General features: G+C 40.8%; 1 protein-coding gene across 1 annotated transcript in view; it reads right to left on the reverse strand.

The window, feature by feature from the left end:
* SRA1 (steroid receptor RNA activator 1) overlaps positions 1 to 11,876 on the reverse strand; it is a 141,845-nt gene extending 129,969 nt beyond the window's left edge. The window contains exon 1 of the mRNA XM_044069014.1: positions 11,600 to 11,876. Coding sequence (XP_043924949.1) covers positions 11,600 to 11,819 — 220 coding nt within the window. The 5' untranslated portion in view covers positions 11,820 to 11,876. The remainder of the gene's footprint in view (positions 1 to 11,599) is intronic.
* Positions 11,877 to 12,922: the final 1,046 nt, after the last annotated feature.

Consider the following 12,922-nt stretch of genomic DNA (forward strand, 5'->3'; position numbering starts at 1 on the left):
AACATGAAATTAAATAAAAAAATGAAACCAATAAAGATTGTAATTTCAATAAACTATTGACTGAAACACATTCATTTAATCTGGGATAATTGTACGCATTTAACTTCACTTGCCATTTAAGTTCTTTATATTCAAGCAAGATCCTCCTTTTCCATATCAATCTCCATAATCAGAAAATGATGATCAGGGAACTGTGAAATATGTTTTGCTAATGAGTTGTTGGGGTTTTGTTTCCCATTATCCAAGGCATGCTTGTACATACACTCATGGAATTTCCTTTGCGTCTTCCCAACAAAAAACAAACATTTTTCACATTCAGCTAAATAGACTAACCCTGCCGTGTTACAATCACAGTGAAAAGAAGGTCTAATTACTACATTTAATTTTGATGCTGTTCCCTAACCGAACAAGGTTACATTGCCTGCAAAACCCACACTTATATGTCCCATGTTTTTTCTGGGTACTTTGTGCCCCTTCGAGATGCTGCTTAACAGTCTTCCCTTTTCTATAAACAACTTTTAGCCTGGAGTCTAAAATATCAGTGTAACCCTCAAAACAGCCAAATAAGTTCCAATTCTTAAGTAGTATACCAAAAACATGTTCAACATCATTATTAAATGTTGTTACAAAGGAACAATGAAAATCCTTGGGTCTATATCACATCAGCGAACGCTAAAAACAGTGAACGCTGATATATCAAACTTCAAAGTCCGAAAGCTGAAAACAGAAAACAGTGAAGGAACGGACCACCTGGGCCATTCTCCAGCCTTTCCGGTTTTCTCCACTGTGGTGTGATCTCGGAGCTGGTATATTTAAGGTGGGGGGGGCAAAGCCCCCCCACTTAATTTTGAATGTATACCCTTTTTTTATCAGTGAATTTTTCGCCAATCCGTTCCTTCGCATTTTTCTGCTTTTGGACTTTGAAGTTTGATACATAGGTTCAAAGGTAGGTACTAGGCTATTGGCCCTAGGGCCTATATAAGCCTAGCCAAAAAATGTACCCTAGCTTACGCCACCCAAGAAAATTATTTTCCTGTGCCCCTGTCGAGCAGAGCCACAGAAGTGATCCCTGGGGTGAATTTCCCATTTCCCATACAATCATCAAGATTTTTCTTGGAGAGTGCTAATGAGGAGCTCTGTTTGACATAGTTCAGTAGTCTGTTCTAGAGTATCATCGTTTGCCATTTTTACCATTTGATGATGTGATCTAGACCAAAAATCTTTGACAGCTGAAGTTTTATTAAACCTTAGAGTGGTTCCAGACTCACCAATCCTAAGTAAAGGTTTAAATCACCCATCTCTTCTTTTCATGTCTACCTCATCCTTAATCATATTGATCAAAGACTCAGGGTAGCCTCTGGCCAAAACCATATTTGCTAACACTGAGGACTCCACTTTATACACATCATCTTCAGTCACCAGTCTTGTCAGTCTAGCATATTGCCCTTTGATAATGGCTTTCTTTTGATGTGCAAGGTGGCTGCTGTTATAATGTAGGATGCTATTACAATAAGTAGGTTTCCTACAGATGTTACTGTTAAATCTCCCATGGGTACTATCTTTGGTTATTTCAACATCCAAATAATTAATTCTGGTAACATTGGATGAGTAAGTGAATTTTAAAAATGTTGTAGTGCTATTTAAATATAAAATAAATGTGTCAAACTCATCACGTGTCTGCTTCCGAATGATAAACAAATCATCTAAACAGCGCAAATAAAACTCCCAGGGGGGTGGGGCACACAAACATTAAACAAATATTTGGTTTCCCAAACATAATGATGTTTGCAAAAATGGAGGCACAATCTGCCCCCATAGCCACACCTCTCTTTTGTAAAACATGCTGACCATCTACAAAATTATTTATCAAAACAAGCTCCATCAATGTAACTAAAACATTCACTTCATTAATACTCAAACTGGTAAATTCAAAAAGAAATTCTTGAAACCAAGATAGACCCAACTCATGGGGAGTGATGCTAAATAGGTTGACAACATCAGTGGTGGCAAATGACTGGTCATTAACATATTTAACTCTAAGTTTCAACAGTAGATCCCAGGAATCCCTACAAATATGAGGAAAGCCAACCAAAACATTCTGCAGTTTAATATCAATATACTTTGCGATGGGGTGTGTTTTCGACTTAGAGGCATTCACAATTGGTCTCATGGGGGTGGGTTAGATCTTCATAGATATTAGGCAGTCCAAAAATAGAAGGAACCACAGGATACGGACAATCTAATAACCATTCATCATAGCAGATTCAGTCTTGACCTAACAAATCCTTTAAGACCAAAGCAATTTTAGAACAAGACATTCTAATAAAGTTCATTGACGACTCTTCATAGAATTCTCCATTGAACAAAAATGTGTGCATTTTGTCAATGTAGCAAGCATAATCCATAATCACAACCCCCCTCCCTTATCGGGCTTAATTACCCTGATAGATTTATTTTTAGATAGTTCTTTGAGAAGTTTGTACTCAACTTCTTTGAGAAGTTTGTACTCAACAGGTGAGAGATTCAACTCTACATTGGTCCTGTTTTCTATCCATAATGAACCAATATCAAATTCGCACATTTTTCAAAAATACTAATAAAGGAATGGCAAATGGGGGTGTTGAATATGCTACTCCTTTTCAATGCGTTAAAATTAAGTTGGTTACGTTTGTCAAACCAAATTTTCAGGTTTAGCCACCTAAGGTGCAGTTTAAGATCAATAATCAATTGCTCGACAGAAAATGTAACACTAGGAACAAAGTTCAAACCCTTACTAAGCAAATCTGCATACACAGTACCAAATGTGTTCATTGTAAAATAGTACATTTTAAAATCACAATCAGAATTGGTAATATTTGGTCCATCAACATCCTCTGTTAAAACACTAAACGCCGCTTTAAAAAAAAAGTTCAAAGCTTCCATCCACAGTTTCCAAAATCATTAAATTTGGAAAGTTCACCACAAATGTTGATATTGGTGTCAGTTAACAAGTCACCGATCCAAACTACGTTCAGTTGAACTGAAAGAATGTGTCAGCAAAAAAAATGGAGCAACGTTGTTCTCTTCCCCCTCTGTTGCACTGTGTTCTGGTTTGAGTGGTTCGGTTTCTGCTGAACATAATGCTGTGGGGCCATGTTTTTTATCCTCTCGGATCTCCTTACACTTTCCACCTATAAAGGGGAGTGGTCCATTTCGACATCCTGTTGAAAAGTATTGGCTGCTTCACTATATTCAGCAAGCTGTTCAACAAATGAATCTGTGTTTTAGGGTACTCTGTTCCATTTTCATATTCCAAGCAGTCCTAGTTTTTTTCTTTTCTGGCCTTAATGCCAGAAATAATTCTGTCTATTTTAGGAAAAATGCTCCAATAGCGAGTGGAATAATTGTCAAACAATAAAATCTTGAGTAATAACACAATCCATCTTGAGTAATAACATAATCCAGTTCAGTCACCTAAGAAATCAGTCTTCCATCGCCCTATGGTTATGCTTGATGAGCAATTCAAGCAGCTCACAGCCTTGCCGATCATACAAACTAATTAATTCCTGGTATAATTGCTGGTTATTTCCAATACCATTAGGTATTCTCCATTGCCCAAGACCCTTCGGAATCCTTCTCAGTCTAATACTTTCAGAAAAGTAACAGTTTTTAGTTTGTAGCTTTTTTAAATTTTAAGCAGCTTACTTTCATATAGATCAATGGACTGCCAGTCCACCTCCCGGTCTGTTGAAAATAATAACAGAAGTGGAAACGATGATTCTAGTTTCAATTTTGGTTCGTGGCTTAAACAACCTATTTTGGTTAATCAAGGTAACCATTGCGAATTTACAGCAGTCCACTGATCAATATGACAGTACAATGCTACATGCATGACCCATGCAGGGAAACAATGTAGGTACTGATGCAATGATTTGAAGTCTAACATCGCCAACCTGCTTTACCAATGGGAGGCTAGAGGTTCAGGAAATGCACAGAGATGTACTGTAGGAGTCCCTCCCAGTTATTCATCATGCCCTATCGTCTTAATTGTTGTCTTTACTTAACAGTACTTCATCTATTTTGCAGATGCTGAGAAACAACTTCGCTGGTGCAGGTTCAGCTGAAGCAGAGAAAATGTGGCCATATTCACCTCAGTCTCCACTACCTGTTGCAGCTGATGCAAGCTCATAGAATCCTTCTGTACTCTTTTCCCATAACAGGGGTGGCAGCTCCCCTGATGGAAGCAACCTGAAGGATTTCTGTTGCGATGTATCTACCTCTCAGGAATGGAGCAGAGGCTCCTCTTCTAACAAAGGGGTCACCTAGGAAATGCAGCCAGAGTTTTTCCAGTTGGGCTGCATAGGACATATGCGAGGCCAGTTATCCTCTTGGTGAGGTATTTTTGTGGTCTTTCCAGCTGCTGGAAATGTCTTGTAAGGTACATCCCAAATGGGGCATTGTACTGTATGACGGGTCTGATGAGTGACGCGTAGAGGGGCACTATAACCTTTCTTTTTAGATGCGAACGATTTAGTAATTAGATGGGCTACATAGGATTTCCTAACTACTTTGGCAATATGATTGTCAAAGGAGAGATTACTATCTACCTGGGTCCCCAGATCTCTTATTACCTCTTCTGTATTAAGGAGGCTGCCACCTATGTGGTAATTCATGGGTGTTTTGTTTTTCCCAAATGGGATGACTATGCATTTTTTGGCATTTAGCTTGAGACCATGACGTTGATACCAAGTGTCCATCTCAATAAGGCCCTTTTGGAAAATGTCTGTGTCAGCCAGAGAGTTAATTATGGCTCCCAGTTTGCAGTCAGCAGCGAACTTCGTTAGCCATAGTCCTCCTGTGTTTGCCTGGACTTCTGAGAAGTATATGCCGAACAGTAGGGGTCCCAGGACCGAGCCTTGTGGGACACCACTTGTGACTGGTTTAGAGTTGGACATGGAGCCCGCTATTCTTACCATGTGAGGTCTGTAAGCCAGCTGGCAACCCATCTTGTGACGTAGAGGTTTATGTTCAGGCTGGTGAGTTTTTCTATAATTCCCGAGTGGGGAATGGTGTCAAAAGCCTTGGCAAGGCCAAGGTAGGCTGTGTGAACCACCTTCCCCTCATCTATGGCCTTGGTGACTGTCTCGAAGAAGTCAATCAGGTTTAGTAGGCATGATCTACCCTTAAAGCCGAACTGGGTCGGGTCAAGTGTTTGGAGGTTCACAATGCCTTTGTTAATAGTTCCATGATGATGCGCTCCATAGCCTTGCAGACCAGGCTAGTCAGGCTTATGGGGCGATAGTTACCAGAGTCAGTTGTGGCCCCTCCTTTGTGGAGCAGAATAACCGCTGCTGTGCGCCATTCTATGGGCACATAGCCTGTGGAGAGGCTGAGGTTGAACAGTGTGTTTAGGTGGGGGGTTAGTTTGTTCGGTAGTGCGTGCAAGACACAGCCTGGGACACCATCAGGCCCCACTGACACTGTGCTTTTGGCTTTTGAAAAGGCTGTTTTCACCCATGTGTCTGATTTCCGGGACACTACACTTTTCCAGTATTGTTTGGGCCCTTTTGGGGGTGAGAGGGGGGTGAAGTTTGCACTGAATCTATCTGCCAGGATGTTGGCAATATCAGTAGGTTCAGTATATTTTGTGCTATTTTGCACTAGCTCAGAGCATATCTGCGAGTTGCCACTTAGATTCTTGACATAGCTAAAGAAGACTTTGTGGTTATCTTTCAAATCCTTGGCTACTTTTCTTTCAAAGTTAGCCTTGGATGATTTTATGAGGGACCTTAGTTTCTTACCGATACTGATCAGGGATGTCTTTCCTTCTTGGGATTTGCTTTTTTCTGAACTAGTTTCCTCCTTCTATTGTATAGCCTGTTTATGGCAGGGGTCCACCAGACTGGTTTCCTTCTCTTAGGGGAGTGAGTCTTGGTTTTGCTAGGGATGGCACGATCCATGCATCCCTGAAGGTGCTCAGAGTGCATTTGTAAAGGTTCCTGCATCTTGGACACTTATCCGTTAGCGTGGGGGCTGTGAAACTTACCACCTATGTCTTAGGTAAGAAAAAAGTTTGCTATAGAAAAGTTTTTCACTGTGGTTTCCTTGGTTGGGGGTGGTGGTGTGGTGTGGACATCCAGACTGATTAGTTTATGGTCTGATCTAACCAGTGACGGGTTGACCTCCGGTGCGGAACACCTGTCGTCCATGTTGGTGATGACCAGGTCCAATATGTTTTCACCTCTGGTAGGGGAGTTTACCAGCTTATCCAGGGCATTGGAGTTGATAAATTCCAGGAAGCACTGGCCCTGGGAGTTTGTACTTTAGTAGTTTTCCCAGTTAACGGTAGGGTAATTGAAATCGCCCAATAATCAGGGTGTTCGGTAGGACCTTCATGTTTTCCAGTGTCTCCAGAAAGGTCCTGGGTCATGGAGGGTGATCTGTAGCACGCCACAATTTGCATTGCAGATTTGCCCGATGTTAGTTGCACGTGTATGATCTCAGAGGTCTGCGCCACTAACCTGGAGGTGTAGGTATCCTTGATGAATATGGATACACCCCCTCCTTGTGTGTTTCGGTCTATGTTCTGTGGCCAAAATGTGTGGTATGAGTTGTAGCCCAGTAGTGATGGGGTGCTCTGTGGAAACTTGAACCAGGTTTCAGTTACTGCACAGATGCCAACGTCCTCCATACTGAAGAGTGCTTCGAGCGCGTGCATTTTGAGATTTAAAGTCCTGGCGTTGAGTAGCATAACCCTTATTTTTTTTTTTATTTGTGCTGTTTACGGAGGTGGGTTTGACTTTTGAGCCTTGCCTAAAAAAGGCACTATGGGGGCAGCAAGAGGCTTGGCCAGTATTTGAAAGCCTAGGGGTGACAGGTGCAAGCAGTCTCTTGCGAAGCAACGAGGCTTGTCGAGCATGCAGTCCCAGACTGACAGACACTGAATCCCCTTTGAATGACACCAAAAGCTTAGCCAATTGTTGAAATCGATCATTTTTTCTTTATATCGCGGTATCATTCTTGGTGAGGGCAGGATGCTACTCAGGGTCAGGGTCATACCCGCCTGGGCTAAATGATCAAAGAGCTCTTCCATGTCTCTTTTCACGTAGTCCAGGGAGATACGTCTCGGGTCATTCACACCAACATGAACAACAGAGTCATATTTGTACTTGTTCTTGAATGACCTGAGTGCTTGTGTTATTTGGCAGATTCTGGCTACCGACAGGCAGCCAACAGTAACCTTCTCCTTGTCCAGCCTAGTGAGTGAGACGTCAGTGTGCCTGACTAGAGAGTTGCCTATTACTAGTGTGTTAGGTATGTTACTGCGCTTTAAGGGCTGTGATTGTGCGGCACACTGATTTTGTGTTGTGTGTTGTTTGGTTTGTGACAGGAGGTGCAGGTTTTTTGGGTGTCTGCTTTGGAGGTCTCTGATGCTTTTGCAGGTTTTTATTTAGAGCCTCAGGTATGATTTTGTGTATTTATGTGTATTATTTGCCATTGCTGGTTTAGTATGTCTATGTGAGGCTGGAGGTGTGGTGCAAGTGTTAACCTTTTCTGCATGACTGCCTGTTCCAGTCTTGGGTGGAGAGAGTTTAGCCTCCAATTTAGCTATATAATTGCATCTCTCACTTATGTTAATGTTTTGTGGTAGTAGGAGAGGGATGTCTGTGTACATGAGGCAGATGTAACATTGCCTCAGGATACCCAGGTTCACTAGCTGGACTGGAGAGTATACCCGAAGTTGCCCTTTGGTCATGACTGAAGGGTAGGGTGAGCTGCTTAGTCAGTTAGTGAGGGGTGAATAACGAGCCTTGCCCTGCTGGGCAATCAAGTGTCAGCGTATATTAGTGCTTGCTATTAGGTCTGAGCAAGTGCTGGACTGCAGGATGCTTTTTAAGTGCTTAGGTTGAGAGCTAGACTACTTTCAAGGGAAAAACTGAAGAGAAGACTTGGTGAAGCCGGGAATAATTTACACCTAGCGAACAGGCACTGCCCAGATGTGCAAAACCGTGCGAACGCGGTTTTTACAGCAGAGAAATGAAAGAGATGGAAATTAGCCCAAAATGGCCTATAAACTACTAACTTCTGGGCTGGAACCACTCCTCCAGGGACAGATGGCTGCTCAAAGCTCCCACTCTCACAGGTGAGCAGAGAAACCTCCTTCTATCCAAGTAAGGTATGGGCAACTCAGACACTTTTAACACAGCCCTGAATTCAGCACTAGCCTGAAAACTGGACTATACTAGCTTAGAAAGTTGGGAAACAAGGAAAAGTTTTTGAAAAGATAAGGCAAAAAAATGCAGCTTTAAACGACTACAAACAGTAAAAATACACTTAAAACAGCTTTAGATGACTACAAGCAATCAGAAAAATCTTTTAAACAAAAAACAGTAAAAAAAAATCTCAAGCCTGAGCCCTGTTCCTATAGTCTTCAATCACTCCTGCCACTGGGGCACAGGGGAACCTTCTCCAAAAAAAGAAGGCCTGGATTAGTGCTCAAGTATTACAAACAAAGCTAGATTCAGCAGGCCTGAATCTAGTTTATGCGACAGCAAACAAGGCACACCAATTTCAGTAAGAAACAGTTCAAATATGCAGGCACTATAAGCCTCTAACCAGAAATTCCCAGCTCAGAAGGGCAGAGTCCAGCTTCTCCTCCCACAAGAGTGCAGACCACAAACCTTCTTAATGTAAAATGACTGGCCTGTAGCCCAAGTACTTCAAGAACTAATACACTTTTATAATAACAGACACTGATTCTTCAATCAGCAGTTCCCAATTTAGAAGGATGTAAGCTACCTGTCCTGCCACAACAGTGCAGACCACAAACCTTCTTAATGTAAAACAACTGGTCTGAAGCCCAAGTGCTTAAACCAAAAGGTCAAGAATGATAGTTACACCAAGCGGTAATACATACAACTGAGTACTTTTAAGATGACGCAAAAGCAAAATAAAGTAATAAAGTGGAAAAAAACACAAATATAGTAAAAGGAGATAAATAAAGTGCAAATTTTTTTCGAGTGAGCAAATGAGATGGGCCCAGGAGGAGTATCCAAATGCAAATTTACAAGAGGGGCGGGCAATTTCAAAGCCACCAAGATTAACACCAAAACAAAAGCAAGGAGGGTGGGGAAATAAATGAAAAAACAGAGCCACAACTTCCAGCTAGATAGTATTCAATGCAACATAAATAAATCAATTTAAGTGCTGTATTATTTGAAAAAAGTGCAGATAAAGATTTACTTAAATTCACTTATACGTCCAGTTGATTGCAGGTAGGCAGTCCACTTGATAGATGTGGCCCACTTTTGGGCCCGTGAAACTGGCCACCTGGTTTATGATGCCAAGGTACATTACCCATTGAGCCAGAGTGGCACTCAACCATGCTAATAAACCATCCTATCCAGTTTGCATGAGCCATTCCAGTGTCCAACCAACTCGCACATACAGGACTGCTGCCTGTATGTTACTTGTTTGCCTGCATGTCTGTCTCCCTCTATCCCACCCAAAGGCTGTCTCTCATGACCTTCCCCATTTGCCTTTCTTTTAAAATAATGAAAAGTGGGTTGTATTCTCCCAAAAAATACTCCACTCCTTTCCCTCACCTATACATTCTATATTGGTTACACTTAGATTTTTCCTGCCCTGTATTCCCTTTTCCTACCTATTTTTTATGAACTGAGTGACCACTGTGGTAAGCACACCTGCACTGTTGTTCCCATTGGGCGCTGTGCTTTGCTACATTGCCTGCTTTGTGCCACTAGCTGTCATTGTGCACCATAGTACTGTACATAGACATGGGTACAGAAGGATGACTACGTAGCTGCATCAAGTGTGAACTAGTACTGCTTCCCTGCTGGTATGCCAGCATAGCACTACTATGCACATTACTGTTGCCCATCTACTTTATGTGGCTTTTTAAATTGCATGTCAGTACTATATGGGGCCTATTACATCCACAATTAGTTTTAGATGCTAGGAATCCCCCTTGGAGTTAGTTCAGTGCTTCTTTAGGAGTCCCAGCCATATGGAAACAAAACAAGATAAAGTAGATAAAAATAATATAAAAAAGTCTGAGTAAACAAAGAGTCAATACTGAAGAATGGACAATGTTTAAATGCAAAATATAAAAATAAGTTGCAGAATAAAACTGAAATGCTAGCTGGCGAATGAAAAATACAAACAGGGCTAGGGAACAGAAGCAGAACGAGTACAGGAAACAGTAAATAGACAGATACAGTTTTGCACTGTACAGTTCAATAAAATGTTGAAGAATACTAGGCAAGTGAGGCTTTGGGCAATTAAATAAAAGCTTAGTTTGTACTTCATTTATAAATTAATGAAATTACAATATTCTGTATAATACAATGCCAATGAGCCACTGAAACTGACATTAAGAAAATATGAAGAGCGATAGCAGAAAAGGGACAATTGTAAAGTTTGTTACCCACATGTTAGGAAGTTGCTTTTAGAAACCTCATTAAACTTGTACCCTTTACTCTAGGCAAAAGGTCACAGATAAGATTACAGGAGGTATATTCTCTACATAATAAAACAAACAATCACATGGGGAATACAATTTTACTTTGCAAGACAGCTGTCTGAACCTGGACAGCATCAATGCAGCCTACATGCATGTGAAAATGTGGAATGCCATACTGAGACACACCAGAAAATACCTCACCAATAAGGGTTGCATGTTGACTACACATATACAGAAATTTTACAGTGCCCGATATGCTATTCTCCCCTCAAATGAAAAAATTATCACATGTACTTTTACCTGGCAATAGAGTATGGATAAACTACTCAACAGACCAGCTCTGCAACTCCTACTACGGATACAACAGCAAGTGCAACATAAAACTTAAGCTACATCTGTTAAGAGGCCATACTGTCCTTAGAAGAGGAGCTAGGAAGAGCCACAAGATGACAGATGATAAAGACAGCTAATGTAGCCAAGGCGGCTCCTAATTCTCCAGATCAAGGGGATATAATGGGATCATAGTCTTCTACCTTTTAAAGAATAAGAACATTAGCCATAGCTAACAAACATACATGAAAACGATGGCTTAGTTTAAGAGCCAACAGTAACTATATTCTTAGTTCCAATGTATAACGTCTAGATCATCAGTGTTGCCACGATACTGCCAAAATCTGTGATAAGCAGTCTGGTTTGCGTTACATTTGAAACAGAACTTTACAGTATTCCTTCGGTGCACTCCAGGTCATTTATTTTTCTAACAAAAAAAATTAAATTTATGGTAAAACCAACTGTCAAATAAAATTTCCTGCCAAAACAGACTAAAACAACCCACGCCTAGCTTACGATCATCACCAGACCCGAACGTTATCGCAGTTTACTAGAACAGCAGTTTAGGTTTTTTTTCTATGTAACTCTTACACGTTTAAATCCCTGACTACAACTAAGCTCCCGAACCAGAAACACTTTCCAACTTTGAACTTACATAAAAAAATCTAATAGCACGTTTCTCATAAAAATAATACAGGTCCTACAACAACAAAAATCAGTAGCTGACCACAGTTCACAATAATACATGAAAACACGTTTCAGTACAGATACACAAAATGCTGATGTCAAATTGAAAACTACTCTCACCCGGTTTCACGTAACTCTCTGCCATGTCAGCAAACTCAAAGATTATTAAAAGCCGGTTTTCACTTCTTCCGGGACTACCGTCATTTCCGTAATTTACCGGAAATAGAAATATTAATAAAACAACATAGTCGTCATTGCGTCTTAGGAATGTGGTAACTCTACATAATAGCTCTTTAGGGCAAGAAATCCAGACAAAGCCATTAAAAATGGCGAAATGCATACTTTTTAAATAGTGCTCTCACAGAAGTTTGGTAAAATGACGCGTTTTATTTTATTTGCTTTTTGTTTAACGGGTTTCGCCCACTGGACCCAAAGAACCCATTTTCACTGGGGGCTGGGGGAGAAAAGCCCCGCAGACCGCAATAAAATAATAAGGGTTAAACTTACAAGGTTGATGACATTAGAAGGAAATTACAATGAAAAATGTAAAGAAATTAAAATGAATACATATTTACAAATTGTTGAGAAAAAAAAACAAAAGTGTAATATAAGCATTAGTACGTATAAGTGTAGGGTTACCACCTGTCCCAATTTGCAAGGGACAGTCCCTCTTTGGGCAGTTGTGTCCTGACAAAACATATTACAAATGGCAAATGTCCTGAGATTGTAGGACATAATTATGTCCCATTTTTTATGTAAGAGTTGCATAACATAGTTATTTATGTATGTAAATTCCTAAATGTTACAAGACACACAATAAGCAACTAAACTGCTACAAGACTACGCTTTTATTTAGGCAAAAGAGTAAAGTTCTACCCTTTGTACTGACCATGGGTATGTGTCCACCTGTAACATCTGATGTGTGTCCCGAAAATGTCCCACTTTGGCCATTTGAAAAGGTGGCAAGCCTATATAAGTGTCTACAGCTTATTGTGTTTAACTTCCTCTACAGAAGTACAGTCTTACACAGAAAGATGACAGGAGATAGGTTCATAGGTTTATACTAGGCTATCTGCCCTAAGGCATTTATAAGCCTAGCCCAAAGTCTTGTGGCTTACGCCACCCCTTATGTTAAAAAATACTGTGCCCATTAGTTTGTTGTGCCTCTGTCCAGCAGTGACACAGAGATGATTCCTGGGGTAAACCTACGATCTCCCATCCACCGGTCAAGATTTCTCTTGAACAGAGCCAGCGAGGTGCTCTGCCTCATATGGACTGGGATTTTATTCCACAGCATAGGGAGTCTCTGGGTGACAAATCTATCCCTCCAGCATGTCCTATTTATATCCGTGCTAAGGTTTAAGTCGCTTGCTCTAGTGGATCTGGTAGATTTGGATTTTTTGAGGTGGATCATGTCCATTAATTCCGGGTTGGACATACCCT

Source organism: Protopterus annectens, chromosome 4.part0 (assembly GCF_019279795.1).
Source record: "Protopterus annectens isolate FY-2018-M chromosome 4.part0, PAN1.0, whole genome shotgun sequence".
In the NCBI taxonomy this organism is placed as follows: Eukaryota; Metazoa; Chordata; order Ceratodontiformes; family Protopteridae; genus Protopterus; species Protopterus annectens.